This window comes from Dipodomys spectabilis, unplaced genomic scaffold, assembly GCF_019054845.1.
Source record: "Dipodomys spectabilis isolate Male_0828 unplaced genomic scaffold, ASM1905484v1 ptg000669l, whole genome shotgun sequence".
NCBI lineage: Eukaryota > Metazoa > Chordata > Mammalia > Rodentia > Heteromyidae > Dipodomys > Dipodomys spectabilis.
Window position 1 is genome coordinate 3817058 of NW_024871346.1, and position 17420 is coordinate 3834477.

The 17420-nt window shown below is 43.2% G+C and overlaps 1 protein-coding gene across 3 annotated transcripts; it reads right to left on the reverse strand.

Annotated features, from left to right (window-relative positions):
* Positions 1–404: 404 nt before the first annotated feature.
* On the reverse strand, positions 405–17140 carry Slc25a27 (solute carrier family 25 member 27). 3 transcript variants are annotated; one of them, XM_042672111.1, is made up of 9 exons: positions 16900–17140; positions 14518–14709; positions 13343–13427; positions 12102–12224; positions 11134–11246; positions 7101–7185; positions 4983–5075; positions 4315–4417; positions 405–902 (listed from the first exon to the last, which is right to left on the reverse strand). In XM_042672111.1, the coding sequence occupies exons 1-9, from the start codon at positions 17003–17005 to the stop codon at positions 648–650; spliced, it is 1155 nt and encodes a 384-aa protein (XP_042528045.1). In that variant the 5' UTR covers positions 17006–17140; the 3' UTR covers positions 405–647. The 3 variants fall into 3 exon arrangements, with proteins under 3 accessions (XP_042528045.1, XP_042528043.1, XP_042528042.1); XM_042672109.1 differs by having other exon boundaries at positions 405–1069; XM_042672108.1 differs by lacking the exon at positions 405–902 and having other exon boundaries at positions 4038–4417.
* Positions 17141–17420: the final 280 nt, after the last annotated feature.

Here is a 17420-nt window from a genome sequence, read left to right on the forward strand (position 1 = left end):
TTTTTTTGCTCAAGGCTGGGGCTCTATTTCTGGAACTATGTTTCCATTTCTGCCTTTTGGCTCATTGATTGGCAAGAAGAGTCTCACAGACTTGTCTTCCCAGGCTGTTTTCAAACCATGATCCTCAGATCTCAGCCTCCTAAGTAGCTAGGATTACAGGTCTGAGTGACTGGCCCACCCAGCGTACAGATAAACGTTAAATCAATGAAGTTGCAAGTCTTATTAAGATTCTTGTGAAGTAGCCAGTCCGAGCTGTAAGGGGACAGGGAACATGGCAAATGCTCTTCTGGTCTCATCAAGGAAAGTCACTAGCAGTGTGGCAGGGCACTGACCAGTGACTGTGGGTCTAGGGTGGGCACTGATGGCCTTTGCTTCGTTCCTTGACATTCATCATCTCATCTTGACTTCTTCCAACCTCCTGGTAAGAAATTGTACATCAACTTCCTTGAACATAAGTGTACATTAACTTCCTGTAAGGAAACTAAAAATATTTTGATTCATGAATGTTCATTCGTTGCCCTTCAATTTACAATATGTACACTTGGATAGCAACAGAAAAGCGAATCGTCAAGCTTCGGTTTTAAATACTGACATACATACAGGTCAGATGTATTTCTTAAGCGCTATGGATATGTTCTTCTACATTCCTACTGTCTACTTAGATCGCATATGCTGGCTCCTTCCGGCTCTCCTCCTCTAAGCAGCCTCCTTAGCATAGAGCAGCAGGTCAAAGGGGCAGAAGTGCCCAGACTCCGTTCTTCTTTAGAAACCCAGTGCTGAGTGTCACTCCAGAGCCTTGTGATCACATTTGGATAAAAAGAGGAGTCAAAGAGGTCTTGGGTTTCCAGGGAAAAATAAAGTGCCGCCCCCTGTAGATCACAGTCTGTGAGTAAGTTATCTTCCTAAAGAGGTAGAAATGATAGGGGCTAGGTGTTGCCGACGCCCATTTCAATAATACTGAACACCGCAGTGGGGAGGACCACAGTAAAGCTGCGGCTTAAAATGGACTGACTCCACTCATCTCTCTGATCTTTTCATAAGTAAGCCAGAACACCAATGACCAAGGGGTCTGAAAGATTAACCAAAAAGATTAGTGCACATTTCAAAGCGATTATGAATATCTACATGTATGCATATACATCACACCTTTGAAAATGAGTAATTCTGAATCCATTTGTAAAGCACTTTATAATTTACAAAGCATTTTCATGATCTGTTTTTCAAAAGTTTCTCTAAAAAAAACCCAAACCCACCAATTTACAATAAAAAATGCTATCCCCATTTTATAGATGAGGATACTTGAAGCTCAACAATAAAATACCACACGGAGAAGAGCTAGGCCGCAGGTTTCTTCTGTTCTCCATTCTTTCGGTGTTCTCACGGAAATATCTTGAGGCCTGACTTGTAGGCTAGGATTCTCTTGCATAGTTTGTACATGCAGTATGATAATTAGAGACTTACCAACTTGAAAGGAAGGAAAAGATTATTCTTTAAGAGTTAGGTCATTAAAATTCCAACACCTGATGTCTTCTAACATGTCTATAAAAATTCACATGAAATAGGGAAAAGAGCTTCCAGCTCAGAAAGGCTTAACCTTAACCGGAGTGATGCTGAGCTATCCCTAGGAATTACAAAAGATAGAAAAGATATAACCACTAAGATATGGACCAGGCAAAGGATGCTTTGAACCTAATTTTTAGCCTCTCTCCTTTAAGTTGCATATTTAGGAGAACATATCCTAGTCAGTTGATGTATGAAGACGTGTTTATATAAGGAATATAAAGTTATAAAGGCACCACCTTCTTGTGCCAACAAAAATGAAGGAGGAAGAGGTCTTAGTTAAGAATGTATGATGGGCCAGTAGCTCACCCCTGTAATCCTAGCTACCCAGGAAGCTGAGATCTGAGGATCATGGTGCTAGCCCAGGCAGAACAGTCCATGAGACTTTTATCACCAATTAACTAGCAAAAAGCCATAAGCAGAGCTGTGGCTTAAGTGGCAGAGTGCCATCTTTGAGCCCAAAAGCTGAACGACGGTACTCAAGCTCCGAGGGGTTCAAGCCCCAGGACTGGCAAACACACACACAAAGGACTATACAATCACTTCTAGTTCTCATGGACATATTCTTTGTGCTATGACAACATCACAGGAACAAAGCCATAGGCACATAAGTAAAGAACTGGCCGGGGATGGGAGAAAGCAAAGTCCTGCTGCCTCTACCTGGTGGAACGGGTTCTGGTGGAGTTTACTTAGGTTCAGAAGGGAGTTGATGAGGGGACCATCTAACCACGGAGCATGGGTAGGAGAAGAGTGGACTTGCTGGGCCTCTGCGCGGGACTGCACGTGTGCAGCCTGCATAATCCTTCCTTCCACACTGAGATGGTGCACAGGAACCCATGTGGTTAGCTCTACTTCTTTTGTCATGCTGTTCTGTGGGGCTGGATACTTCAGAGGCTTCTTGGGTTGATGTTCTTAACTATGAAGTTTACAAGTACGCTTTTCCTATTGTGATTTGTACAGAGCAACTGTCTGATGATAACGTGGAGCTCCAGAACTGAGTTGAGGAGGCAGCAGCCAGGTTGAGGACATCACCATCTGGATATCCTGCCACGTGCCCTGAGCAACATGAACATGCCAGCTACTGCGGCCTACTCACCAGTCCCAGTGACTTGAGTGACTGGGAGCACTTTCGAGTCTGTATTCGTTTTCTGCACTTGGGCACATGCTGCAGTGGACCAACAAGGTAAGGACACACTGTGATCTTTTCTGGAGAGCCAGACTTTCTTTCTTTCTCTCCCTCCCCCGCCCCCCTCTTTCTTTCTTTCTGTTGGTTGTGGGGCCTGAACTCTAGGCCTAGGTTCTGTCCCTGAGCTCTTCAGCTCAAGGTGAGCGCTCTACCACTTGAACCACGGTGCACTTCCGGCTTTTTCTGCTTATGTGGTGCGAGGAATTGAACCCAGGGCCTCATGCATGCAAAGCAAGCACTCTACCACTGAGCCATCCTGAGAGCCAGACTTTCTTAGGCAACACCCTCCATCACTAGGCAATGTCTTCTTCCTTTCCTGTAAGCCAGCCACAGGATCCTGACCTACTCAGCACACTACACTAGTGAGGAGCCCGCACTGAGAGCAACAGACCTGCAGTCGAGTTTCTAGCTCTGTCTTGTCCTGTGAGATCTTGGACAAGTTTCTTAGAGTTGCTCTGGCTAAAACAAGACTTGCTTTACTCCCAAATCTTCTTCCTGAAAAGGATCCCCATTTGAGGAATTACTCACCAATGGTCAAGGACCGACTTGTGCCCACCACCCTGGGGTTCATGTGGCCCCTGCCTGTCTGGTCTCTGCCTTCTCCACCTCACCTTTGTCTCCTCCGGGTCTCCGTGTCCTGGCTTGTTGAGCTTCCCGCAGTTCACTGGACTTACCAGGCTCTCTGCCCATGCCAACCATCCTTCTATATTCTTAGAAAGTTTCTTTCTCCCCCATTTGCCTGCTAAGTCTTACCCATTCTTCAACTCTCGGTTCAGAAATCTTCTCCAGGGATGTTTTCTAAATTCCTTGGTGTAAACTACACTTATTTTTCTATATATCTCCACAGCACCAGCCTCTTTCCAGAACACTCTCCCTTTAACATTGCTGACCAAGGCTGAGCCCTTTAGGAAGGGTCTTCATATGGAATATGTGCTGAATTAGATATACATGTGTATAGTATTATGTCAGTCTTTGATCGTTTGAATTTCTAGGGTTATGACTCATGGTTCTTTCAAAAGACCTTATTTTAATAATAGTCTTTGGATAAGTCTGATATACATTTTAGTTCATTTTAGTTTAAAAAAAAAGTACTTGAACTACATAAGGATGATAAAATGCTTTCTTATAAAGCAGAGTTCTGTGATAGTAAGTATTAATAGGTAATGTAACATTTGTCATCAAACTAATAAATTTTAAAGCAGTAAAACTGTCATGGGAAAAATTTATACTGTGAAATCTGTCTCCCACCCCAATCTATTGTATTTTAGAGAAACAGACTAGGAAAGATTTTACCATACCAAAATTCTACCCATGAGCTTTAGAATACCTGAGCAACTGCCAAGGCACTAAACTGATTTACTTTACCTTACTAGACCAAGGAATGCACCATGATTCTGAGGAGAGGTGAAAAAACACTAAAAAAACAAAAAGACATTCTAAAAAGAGAAGATGGAGCTTGATTTGGGGGAAGAACTATTCCACAAACCAGAAGAGAAAAGGAAAATAGCGACAGATTGAAAGTAAATTAAATATAAAAGAAGCAAATTGGATAAAACAAACAACTTTACCATTCGCAGCCAAGATGGTAAAAAGCCTTTATATAGACTCAGGAAGCCTTCGCCCTGAACAGCCTGAATCAAGCAGTCAGTTGATGATTTATATAGAAGTCCCCTGCAAAGATCAAAAGACCTCTGTTACATTCTCCCCTGTAATCAGAAAACAGTAAAATACTTCCTGCTTATTTAAGACAAGTTTATAAATACATATGCATGTATACACACACATATGTACATATATGTATGTGCATATATATATTATGTAGTTTCATTTGAGCTTAAACTTTATTTTCAAGTTGACTCGATTCATTCCCACCCTTGTAGTATACTTTAGAATTCAGCCACCTGATCTCTTCTAGAGAGAACTCACTATTTTACATTAAATCAAACTCCCCATGTCACCTGAAAGCTTCTAAAGAAAGTACTCTAAATTCTCAGCAGAGTAAGCTTTCAAAAAGTCTGTGAAAACACTCAGTAAAGACTCAATAAACACCTTATGTCTAAACAATATGATTGTTAATTATCTAATCAGATGATCCCTAGAGTAGAACCTTCCATTTGACAAAAAGCAAGTAATTACCTACAACAGTTTCCTCACTGCACAAATACACTTCTATCAAGAATAATCACAAGAAAACATCTGTACAACACAATATTATTACAGCCATTAAGCTACCTACTTCCCTTGTTTGTCTCGAGGTTGATTCATTATTCGGCTTTTGATGACATCAGCTGGGGTTCCAAGAATAGAAGCTACCAGCCCAGAACATAAACTGTAGATGCAAATAAATGAAATTTACAAGTAATATTTAGTTGCTACTAAATGTTAAGAAACAGCACTTAATATGACTAACGTGGCAGGGTGCCTGCCTAGCAATCAAGTTCAAAATCTTTATCTCCAGAAGAAAAAAATAGAATACTAAATATAATATTCAATATAATGCTGTTTTTGTTTGTTTGTTTTGCTTGAACTCTGGGCCTGGGAGCTGTCCCTAAGCTTCTTTGGCTTAAGGCTAGTGCTCTCCCACTTGAGCCACAACTCCACTTGCAGCTTGTTCTTTTTTTTGATCTGTTATGGAGCTTGAACTCTGGGCCTGAACGCTGTCCCTCAGCTCTTCAGCTCAAGGCTAGCGCTCTACCACTTGAGCTACAGCGCCACTTCCAGTTTTCTGGTGGTTTATTGGAGGTAAAAGTTTCACGGACTTTCCTGCCCGGGCTGGCTTTGGACTGCGATCCTCAGATCTCAGCCTCCTGAGTAGCTAGGATTACAGGCATGAGCCACTGGCACCCGGCTACTTTCAGCTTTTTCTGAATAGTTCATTGGAGATTAGAGTCTCATGGACTTTCTTGCCTGGGCTGGCTTGGAAGCAGGATCCTCGGATCTCTACTTCCTGAGTAGCTAGGATGACAGGGGTGAGCCACCAGTGCCTGGCTTATAATGCTGTTCTTACATAACAGTTTCATCAGCCAAAAATTAATAATTATAATAAAAATTATAATAAAAATGTAACCCACAGTTGGTACTCTGTGCTGAGTCTACTCAGGCATCCTTCCAGCAGTGAAGGGGGCCTGTGGGGCCTACCCTCTTCTGGAGAGAGGCAAAGGAGAAACAAGTCATTCATTCCCAGTGCTGCTAAGTGCACTGAATAAAACCACACGGGGCGGGGGGGCCCTGTGATAAGCACTGCAGGGGGTGGTGGTGGGTGAGTGACGGACAGGCAGGATGGGGCCTAGAGGCGACTGCAGGACTGAGCTAAGCAGGTGCAGCCCTGGAAGATGAGGATGCAAGCTAGACAGAACAGCACATGCCAAGGACTCAGAAGCACTCTCTAAATTGTGTGCTGTGTATTTGTTGTGTCTCCAACAAAACTGACGTGCTGCTGCTAATATACTTGTATTATTAATATTACTAACTGTATTATTGAGTTATTAATACCATAGGATACACAGGTAGAGTCATCTTGGTGGCTCAGGGACCTAGAGTGTGAAAGTACCATCAGGAACTTCATGACATCATTGTCCTGTCAAGGACAGTAGATTTTCTAGAAGGAACTCTTTCCAATGGAGAATCAGACAGCTGTATTACAGAGGTGCAGGTAAATCCCTCCCCAGAATGTCTTTCTTCTGTCTGGGAAAAGCCATGTTCCTTCAAAACCCAAATATCTAATTCTGTCGGCGCACGCGCATGTGCACTGAGCCTGGGCGCTTTCCCTAAGTGTTTTTGCTCAAAACCAAGCCACAGTTCCATTTCTGTTTTTTTGTTAGTTAATAAGAGTCTCATGGACTTTCTGCCTGGGCTGGCTTCAAACTGCAATCCTCAGGTCTCAGCCTCCTGAGTAGCTAGGATTATAGGTGTGAGCCACTAGTGGCCAGTTCCCCTCCTTTTTATGCCCTTCCAAGTGGTCATTTTTTTTCTCCCTCTTCTGAACCCTGTAGTAAGCAAGTGACTTTAAAAAATGTACTGTCCAGTGTTTTCAGAGAACACCTGTCTGGCGGTCTCTGGGCAGGGGCCCTTCGCGGTCCATTTCACACACAGTTGTCGTGCCTAGTGGGGCATCATCATCACAACTCATCCCGGGATGGGACAGTATGGTTTAATCTAAATATCCTGCAATTTTTATCTGTCACTTCCATCTCATTGCAAACAAATGTTAAGAAAATTACTCTTCATGTATACACTATCATCCTTCTTTAGGGGTAATTGATACCACTAGGTTCCTGGTTGAAAGACCCTCAAAGTGAGCATTTAGGCCAAAAAATGAAAGAAAGATGATCCAGGAAAAAAAAAAGTCACTTACCTGGACAAGCCATGAGTCATGATATTTTCCTCAAGTGATGTATTCAACACTAAGTAGTGTTTCACTGTATCGTAAGTGGTTAAATCTGGCAAAGGAAAAAGAAGGTTTAAGTATTTGTTCACCCAACAGTGAAGAAAGATCTTTTGTGTTGAATATGAGTCTTGGAGCAGGAATGTGTCCGTGAATAAAAGATGGCATTCTTGTTTTCAAGCAGAGGAAACAGGGCTACACAGGGAGGGAGGAGCAGAAGAGGAGGAGACAGACATTTCTTTGTATCATCTGAACACTTCAACCCAGCTGTGTCTAAAATCAGCTTAACCCTCTTGGATTTCCAGTATTTGAATTGACGAATTCCTTTTTGAGTTTAAATTAGGCTGCCATGAGTTCCAGTCATGTATAAAGAAAACATCCTGATCAGGACTCCACATTCAGCTTTGTCATACTTTTTGTCATATTGTTTGTCAACGATAAGGAGGAGTTATTAGAGGGTTCTAAACAGCAAAGTTACGTCACAGTGCTGGAGTGTTATAAAGATTACCCACAGTGAAGGAGAGGAGACCAGACTGGAATATGGTAATAAAGGACACATGATCAACTCATCAAATATCAGAGTGCCTACCATGTGCCTGATACTATTCTAAAGTCTGGAGGAGAAATCCTGAGTAGAGTGAGAAAAATTCCTGCTCTCCACTGGGGGCAAGACCACAAAGTAAACTACAGATGGTATCATCTCCTGAAGTAAATCTCTGAAGACAAGTAAGATAAGAAGAGGGAACTGGAGGGGTAGAAGCATGGTACTGTTTTGAAATAGGGCGATCTGGGAGGGCATCTTACAAAGCTGACATCTGAGCAGAGGCCTACAATATCCCTGTAAATGAAGAGAGAGTGTCCCAGGCAAAAGCAGAGCCTGTCAAGCAGGGGGTGTCAGAGGACCAGCCGGAGGTATGGTCAGGCAGGGTAGGCCCAGGATGGCAGAGGAGGTAGAGGGTAGGTGATTGGGCACCATGCTATTTTGAAGCATGCTTGCCACTGTTCTGTAGAGATGGTAGAGAGACAAAGCTAATAGATACGAGATCCTAGACATGATGATGACTTAGATAAAGGAGGTGTGGAGTCCTGCTCAGCTTCTGAATAAAATCTGAAGCCAGAACAAGCAGATTGCAGATAGAAGGAAACTGAAGGTTAAAAAGTTTTGGGTACAACCAACTTAAAGGGCAGAGTTGCCATTTATGGAGACGGAGATGAAAATTCAGTTTTTAAATAAGATGGCTGCAATAGTGCCCTTGGTAACCACACTTGTGAGGCACAGTGGAGGCAAACTGGCTGCGGGGACATATGGACCAGCCTTCTGTAGTGGTCCACTAGGAGGGGACAAATCCTAGGTGGCCAAAGAAGTAGCTCCAGGGATGGAGAGAAGTGCACGAACCTGAGCTACGTCTGCAAGACAAAACTGACTAGACTAATTGGATATAAAGAGCAAGTCAAAGTGTCAAAACACCATACCTTGGGAAATGGAAAGAACCAAGATATGAGTAGACAATGATGCGCCTTGATAAATTAGTGTGGTGAATCCGTGATCACTGAGCATCTAAATGAAGATTCTAAGGAAGACAGAACTTGGGAGAGAAATCGAAGCAACAAGAGTTTGAAGTAGCACATTGAGAAACTACAAACAGAAAGATTCCTTGAAACCAAAATATCCACAAGCATGCAGCAGACACAGATGGACTGAAATAGATAAACAGACTGACTGACTTTGCTGTTTTAACTGGTGCATTCTTGGAGCCCTCAAAAATAATACTTAGCAATTTCTTAGGATCATGTTATTGGTCCTAAGATACCTTCAATAATTAATTCATTCATCACCTGTGTAATGAGAATACCGAGATGAATAAAAACATGGTCCTTGCCTTCAAGGGGCTGGTGGAAGATAGGGATGCATGGAAGACAATGAAAGGAAGTACAGAGTAATAGCAATACAGTGAACTACAGAAACACAGGAGAGGACACATGGCATCAGAGGACACAGAAGGGATTATGGGAGGTCCTGGCATGTAGGGGATCGAGAAGACACTGTAGCAGAGCATTAGGGATCTGTAAAAGAAAACTGCAGAAAGGAGGGGAATGAGGGAAAAAAGCACAGAGGTGAGCAGCAGCTTCCTCTGTGCAGGAAGCAGAATCTGTACTATAACTCGCGAACTTTATACTTCACTCTTCCCAGCAGAAGCGTCGAAATCACTCAGTCTCTGAAAGCCCAGGACAAGTTTTGTAGCCCTTTTATGTCAGGTTCCAAATGTCCACTTTGTTATCTGAATAATGAGAAGCAAGGGTAGGGTTTTAAGGGAACCAGTTACCTTTGGATTTGCATTTCAGATAAATCACTGTGGGTTGTGGCTACGCATGTGAGGATAGAGTTGGATGGAGAGGCAGTGGTCTGGTTGGGAGGTTGCTTTGTGGGCACAGAAGTAGGAAGTACCAGAGAAGGGGACGTGGAAGGATGGAGGTCAGGGGCACTGTTGGAACCTACCTCCCCAGGCCGTGCATGTGCGGGAGGTGACCGTTCTGAGATGAAACCCTAGGATGACAGGAGGGAGGCTTTCATTTCTGCTTCTTCTTTTCTAAACAGGAAAGACCAGCTGCTGCTTTTTTTCTTTTCTATTACAGCAATATTTCCTATACTTCATTTCCCATGAAGGTGCTGTATTCATTCTGGTACGTGTGCATGGCTGGTATGCCAGTATAGATGGTTCGTGTGTTTGTCTATCCATTACCTGTTAGGATATTTCAGTTGGATAGTGGGCTCTGGTTGACCTCTTGTTTTTATAAAATGTTATAACTATATGGATTTACTTTGCTTTGAAGACAGGATTTTGCTATGTAGCCCAGGCTGGCCTCAAACTCTTGATCCTTTTACCTCAGCCTCCACAGCACTAGGATTACAAGTGTGTATCACTATGCCAGGCAACACAATCTACATTTTAATGTCACCAATTAGGTGTGTACTTAATTAAGACTGCTATGTTTTCTTAAAAAAAGCCATTCACTGACATGTCACTTACTTAAAAATGCTTTCCTCCTTCTATTTTCCCCAAAGGGTCAGTGTCATTTGTGCATTCACCAGTTGTATGTATTACCGTGTCAGCAGTATGTATTACCACGCCAGCAGTGTGTATTACCATTCCAGTTTTATGTATTACCATGTCAGCAGTATGTATTACCAAACCAGTAGTATGTAGTACCATGCCAATTACCGTGCCAGTAGTACATATTACCATTCTGGTAATATTTCCTGAGTGAAAGTAATATTTAGCTTTAAATTTTTTTTATAGCTTTGTAGAGGTATAACTGACAAAATGTTTATATTTGTAACATATAAAAGGAAGATGGTCACTGAAAATGCAAAGTAAGGGGTAGGACTGTATTTCTGAAGTGTTAGTACAAGATGAACCACTTAGGAATAGGAACAAGTATAACCAGGGAGAAAATGAGGGCAGTCTGGATATAATAGCCCTCACACAATGACATCATATACCAGTTTTAATCTTTTTGTTGTTGTTGTTCCAAGACTGCAGCTTGAACTCAAGGCCTTACATCCTTGTTTGGCTTTTCCACTCAAAGCTAGTGCTCTACCAATTGAGTCACAGTTCCACCTTAGGCTATTTTGCTGGTTGCCTGGAGGTTAGATTTGTCTGCCTGGGCTGGCTTCAAACCATGATCCTCATATCTCAGCCTCCTGACTAGCGAGAATTATAGGTGTGAGCCACTAGTGCCCAGCTTCAGTTTTAATGCTAATGCTAATGCAAGGTCCAGAGTAGAAAGAAGGCCTGAGAATAAGTTTGGTCTTTATCCTTATTGCCACAATTTGTCCACCTTAGGAAATGCTATTCACACCTTACTGCATACAGGTGAATGCTCTATGGAATTGCTCACTATCACATCACCTGTCATCGATGTTATTACAAATCAAAAAGCATTTGTTTTTACAACTACAACAGCAATCAGATGTCTCAGAATTCAGTACAGTTTCTCTCACCTCCCATGTTCACCAGCGCTGCTCTCTGTATATTGGGAACCCAGCCAGCCCACAGCCCACGGATTCCTCCTTCAGCTAAGATTTTTGCAAATGCATGATGCACTCCACGGAATCTAAGGGAAATAATAACGAAGTTGAACACTCTTGGTATTCCGGTGGTGTATGTCAATGCAGTTGCATAACTTTCACTGATAGCTGCTATAATCTGAAGTAATGTAAAACAATCATATGTAGGAAGAATGCTATTAGACGAGGAAGTGGGAAGAAGTTGCAAGATTGACCTTGTTAATTTTCTTTTTCATAGAAGCAAGTGGGGGAAAGCCAGGCTTGTGTAGCCTTCGGGGAAACCTTTAGAGGTAGCCTTTTCTAAAATGAAAATTCAGACAGTAAAAGTGGCCGCCACAATTCCAAGCCACAACAACAATGGCGGAGTTCTTACAAGGGAAAATTTTAATGATCACTTGCAATAAGCCAAGAGTCTACCATCTAATTTGACAATTAAGTGGGGAGAAGCAGCAGAGTTACACATAGTCACATTTCATCAGAAAAAGAAAAGGTCCAGCTTAGCTTTCCTCCTAATGTAACTTCTCCCCCACAGCCAACCTCCTCCTTCCATATTGGGGCTTGAACTCAGGGCCTTGATTGAGCTATCCCTTAGCTTTTCTGCTCAAAGCTGCCACTCTACTACTGGAGCCACAGCTCTACTTCTGGCTTTTTGCTAGTTAGCTGAGACAAGTCTCTAAGATTTTCCTCACCCAGACCGTCTTCTGCAATCCTTAGATCTCAGGCTCCAGTTTATAGCTGTGAGCCATTGCTGCCCAACTAAATATAACTTCTAGGCTAAAAGGATCAGTAGGGACACCTTTATGGATATTGGGTTATAAAAATAAGTCCATTAGGTAAATGTTCAAAACATGGTGTTGGCAAAAAGAAAAGGAAGTGTATCAAGTATTAACTGGAGAACTTACCTCAGTGGTTTTCCCTCAAGTTTCCGTTTTCCTTCCATTTGCATCTGAACCTTCACCAGGTCTGTTGGGTTAGCTAGAAATTGGCCAATCACACCAGCCATCATCCCTCCAATGACAGACTTCCTAGGATACATGTTTTAAAAATTGCCATTAATTCCAGATTTGTATAGTGAATCCATGGCAAGAAGGTAAGACAGATGCTGGGTAAAACACAAAGTGAAAATAAAGATAAAGCACAGAGAAAGTATGTGGTTTAGCTATTTACTGACAGGAAGGACCAAAGTTAAAATCTAAAGTGTCCAGCCTTACATCACTGGAATCCAACGAGACAGTTGCTTCAAAGACATAAACATCTGAACTGACTATAATTCAAATCTGAAGACAGGGTCATAAAAGCAGCACAGTTGTAATCAGCCTCATAGACAAAGGCTAATAAACCAAAATTTAAAATCCCCTACTTTATAAGTTCCCCAAATGAATAGTATTTGAAATCATCTCTCTAAAACTCTTTTCATCTTATTATCATCCTTCTCTTCTCCTAGCCAATAGTGAGCAAGAGGAGACTGGATAATTATTATTATAAGTTAGAGACAGGATAGAGGACCACACATTAAAAATTTACAACAGGTAAGACTGCAGTAATTTAAATTTCCCCCAACAGATTAAAGATAATTTTAATGATTTCTCATAATTATTGGTGAGGTGAAATGTTGTCTACATATTCAGGATGTTAGAAGAGATGTAAAACCTGGGGCTTGCCAAAGTCTACCAATACAGGGTATCTAAAATAGAGAAGAATGTCACACTATTATTAAAACATACACAAATACGTAATGGTATAGTTTATTTATACTCACCAAATCAAGCTAACAATACATTGAATTATAAAATAATAGTAAAATAAAAATGGTTGATATTTACAAAAAATATGCTGTTAGAAATTTTAACATGAAAATGTTAAATGTGCATTAAGTTATGTAGATACATTATGTCTGTGAGGTGCAGAAGAGGCTCAATTATTTGAATTTATATTGTGATTAAGTTTATTACAGTAATTTTATTTTTTTAAACATATATATTTTATTGTAAAGATACTGTACAGAAGAGTTACAGATACATGAGCAGGGTAATGATTACAGTAATTTTAATATGAACATAAACCTTTACTAAACCTAATAGATAAGACACTAAAACTTTTAGGGACCATAGCAAATTATTTTCAAAACAAAAACAAAACTTACCAAAGTGGGTAATGCTTATCTTCACTTTTGCCAAACACGACCTCTCGGAGATGCTCGTAGGTGACCATCCGACCGCCAGAGTACACTGGAAAACAGACCATTAAATGGGTGAGCTCATGCCTGTAATCCCAGCTACTCAGGAGGCTGGGGGGCTGAGGATTGTGGTTCAAAGCCAGCATGGGCAGGAAAATCCATGAGACCCGTATCTCCAATTCACTACTGGAAAACAAAACTAAAACCAGCTGAAAACAGAAGTGGCTCTCAAGTGGCAGAAAGCGAAAACATTGAATATAACACCCACACCCCACGTTCAAACTCAGTTTTAGCTTGCACACGCACGTGTGTGCGCATACACGCACGCGCGCGCGCGCACACACACGTTCAGGTCTTTGCTTAATAAGAGGACATGCTGGCCTGGCCTCGTTTCTCGCTCTAGCTGTGTCTTTCCCTCCTGCATCTCTGCACCTGAACATGGGCTTATTGATATTTCCTCTAAGTGGGACACTTCTTTTTAAATCTCAGGACTTCACACGCCATTGTCTGAATCTTTCCAGAAAAGATGATCCCTTTTCTGTTTGTTCACTCATTACCCTTTCTCCCGCGTTCTAGGCCCTCAGTGAATGTTCTAAGAGCGTGCTTACATACTAACTAATGATCAACCCGCTCTCTTCTTGCTTACCCTTTCATCAGATCACAGCGCCTTTCTCCAGGCAGGTGTGGTTTTTTTGTCTCAACTGCTCTCGTATGTAGTTTGGTATAAAACATTTTCACTGAACAAATGTATGGAACTTCATTGGAGAATTAACACATTCCCCTAAAATTTCTAATATGTGAAATAAATCTATGTGTATGTATGTGTATTTAAACAAGTTGCTCAATTTCTTCTATCAGAATTTTTATTGTTATTATAAAGGTGGTGTACAGCGAGGTTACAATTTCATAAGTAATAAATCTTAATGGTAAAATGGTGGTGAAGAAAGTAGTTCATTACTTCAGTATTTTCCTATATATTTCTAAAAATTCAGAAAACTAACTGCAGTTGGCAAATTTTTTCCCCTTCTAATGATTTGTTGTATTAGTGGAGGACAGAAGCTTGCTGGATTTGGGAACAGAAAAGCAGAGGAGACAAACACTGAACTCGGAACAAACTTACCAGCTGGGATCAAGATAAATACCTACGTGTCTGTAAATGGCGGGTGTCACTCCTTGCCAAAGCTTTAGGAAGCCTTCCTCCTGGATGATGCCCACGGCTGTGAGTACCATGCCCCTGTAGGGGGCAGGTTGTCGCACACTCTCTCCGAGTCGAGCAAGGGCAGCTTCTCCTTGCATTTGGAGTCGAGTTTTTGTGAGATCCAGGGGAAAGGTTGCTAACAAAAGAAAAAATAGACAAGGGGTGGGGAGGGAGAAATCACAAGATTCAGAGAAACAAAGCAGATTTATAAAATCACAGGATCAGTATTTTCCTCATGATTCATGGTTCTCAAGTTTCGAAATACATCTAAGTAAGGGAAAATTAAAAATGCCCTAGACCCATTCACATGTTTTCTGCAGCAGAATCATCAATTCCCACAGGCTCCCTGCACCAGAGTACCCCAGAAAGAGGCACCAGTGAAGAGTCAGAACATTCCATGGTGTGTGTGTGCGCGAATCCTTGCCTGGGAGGTTGAAGGAGGATCATCCTAAATTCCAGGCCAGTCTGGAATACAAATCCCTTGATGTTTGCAGAAATTTACATCTAAAATCTAGTCTTCAACTTTTGCTTTCCAAAGGGGATGTTTAAAGTATATTCTGTGATATCCAATGGACTGCAGTTATGAATATATCAGCCAAGACGGATCCAACTTTAGAACCGTGTACCACGTACTCTCAGGTACTACAATAAATGCATGATGAAGCCGAGTTCTACATTGTTAGGAACCTGGTGTTTCAGAAACAGAAGATGTAATGGAATGTATGTCTTCTCTTATATGCAAGGGTGGAATGCTCAATATTCTTTCAATCAGGGCATGGATTAAGTGGCTTTTTACCAGCTCTGGTATGTTTTATGCACGGCCTACTCATGGCCTCCTTTATAAGCCTCAAATTCTGTTTACATTTTGAAATAGAGACAGATCTTTCACGTTAAAACAGTTAAGCTTCCTGATACGCATAAGAAAAATCAAGCTTATCATTATATCCAACACAATGTCTTGAATAAGAGAGGTCATGCTATCCTGACAAGTTCGTGGACACCACTGTCATAATCTAAGACTTGGCAATGACCATCACCTTTTTTGAAGAAGAAAAGAGACACTATTAAATCTTTCCAGTGGCCTTTGGAAAAGTTACTAACTTGCTAATCATTTCCTAAAACATAAATAAGCTTATGCACAGAGATGCTGACATATGAACTTGAACATGGGAGATTCTAAGTAAAAAACTTTATGAAAACAATTTTGTTTTCATTCTGGTTACTTAGTGTTTCAGGCTCAGACTCAGAGCTCGCTTACTGGAAATCCATCCCACACCCTGGCTTTCCTCTTCGCTCAGGTGCAGTCCTCCAATAATGCTCACCCTGGCTTTTTACAAGAGGAATGTTCCTGTACAAAAGTCTTTTGAGACTTAATGAGAAACATTGGTTACAAAACAAACTGGAAATAAGTCATTTGGCAATCAGATTTCAGAGTTCTTTAAAAGTTAACAGTTTATTTCAGTAAAATCAATGGGAAAAAAAAAGAATTCCCCATCAGCTTAGAGAAAGGAAAAAAAAAAATAGAGGGGCCAAGGGGCCAGATGAGAAGAGTATAAACAACAGGTCATGACCATGTTCCCCCGACAGGCTAGAAATACAAAATAGATTTGTGTTATGACAGGGCTGTTTTCAAATGACTAACACATCAGGGCTGTTACTTTTTAATTGTTTTAATGGGGGGGAGAAAATAAGGGTAAGTGAAAGCACAAAGTTAAAGTCTCACAGAGACCACGCACTCTCCCGGTGCAATTATTGGAAGAAATGCCACCTCCTCAGGCATAGGCCTCCTCAAGCCTGCTAGGTGGTCTCTGACTCATTCAGGAAGACTCTTCTTCCAAGCTCTTAGGAGGTGATCACTAGCACATTAACTCCAAATAACCACCAAATGGCCGCAAGTGGAGCTGTGGCTCAAGTGGTAGAGCCCCACCTCGGGCGAAAAGGTTAAGGGACAGGCGCCCAGGTCGAGTCCAAGCGCCTCCCCCTCCCCCAACCCCTCCCCCCTCCCCGCCGGCTACTGGCAAAAGCGGGGCAGGGATGATGCCTCGGGCGGGCGGAGGGGCAGCTCAGGAAGCTCCTCAAAAGTACCCCATTGGGGCTCGAGAGCGCATCCCTGCCCCGGCAAGGCCCGCCTGGCCGCGGCCGGCCCAGGCCTCCCGCCGGGGCAGGGGGCTGGGGGAGGCCCCCGAGGCGGGCCTGGCCCGGCTCTGCAGCCCGCACGCCCGCGCGGCCCTCCGGGATGCTCGGGGCCCGGCCTGGTCCCACGGCCCGCCCATCACTCCCTCCGGGCGCCACACCGCGCCGCGGCCCTCGCGGGGACGGCGGGTACCTAGCTCGGCCACGGTGGCCGCGCAGCCCGACAGGAGGAACTTGCTGGCCCGCGGCCATCGCTGCGCGAGCGGCGGCCGCGCCCCCTCCTCCTCCGGGACCGACATCCAGCGGCAGGTCCGGACCGCAAATGCACCCCCGTTCTCGCCGGCGCCGCTCAGCGAAGGCGGTCCCTCCTCAGCCCGCCAGCGCCCGCAGAGGACCCATCTCCCGCGCTGGGCTCCGCGCACCCGAGACACCGAGCGGGGCCCCGCCGCCCCGCACACCGCAGCCCAGACACAAAGCCGAGTCCAAGAGGCTTCTGGGAAATGTAGTCCTTCAGGCGCGGCGATGGCGCCGATTGGTCCGCAGAGAGATGCCCGTGGCCTCGCCACGCCCCGTCTCCATGGCAACCGTGTGCGAGCGCTTCCGCCCGCCCCGCTCAGCCCGGGACTTCTTTTTCTCTTTTTGCGTAGTCGGCAAACATTCTCGAGAGAGGTGTGGGGTGGGGCGGAGACTTGGAAGCGAGGATGCCGAAGTCGC

Bases quoted from the DNA above. Each gene is read 5' to 3' on its own strand.
- Slc25a27 (XM_042672111.1), bottom strand. From the start codon at position 17,005: ATGTCGGTCCCGGAGGAGGAGGGGGCGCGGCCGCCGCTCGCGCAGCGA. The intron at 14,710-16,899 runs GTACCCGCCGTC...TTCTTTTGTTAG, and splicing joins GGCCACCGTGGCCGAGCTAG to CAACCTTTCCCCTGGATCTC. The intron at 903-4,314 runs GTAAAGTTGTTT...CTACCTCTTTAG, and splicing joins TACCATCTTGGCTGCGAATG to GAAGATAACTTACTCACAGA.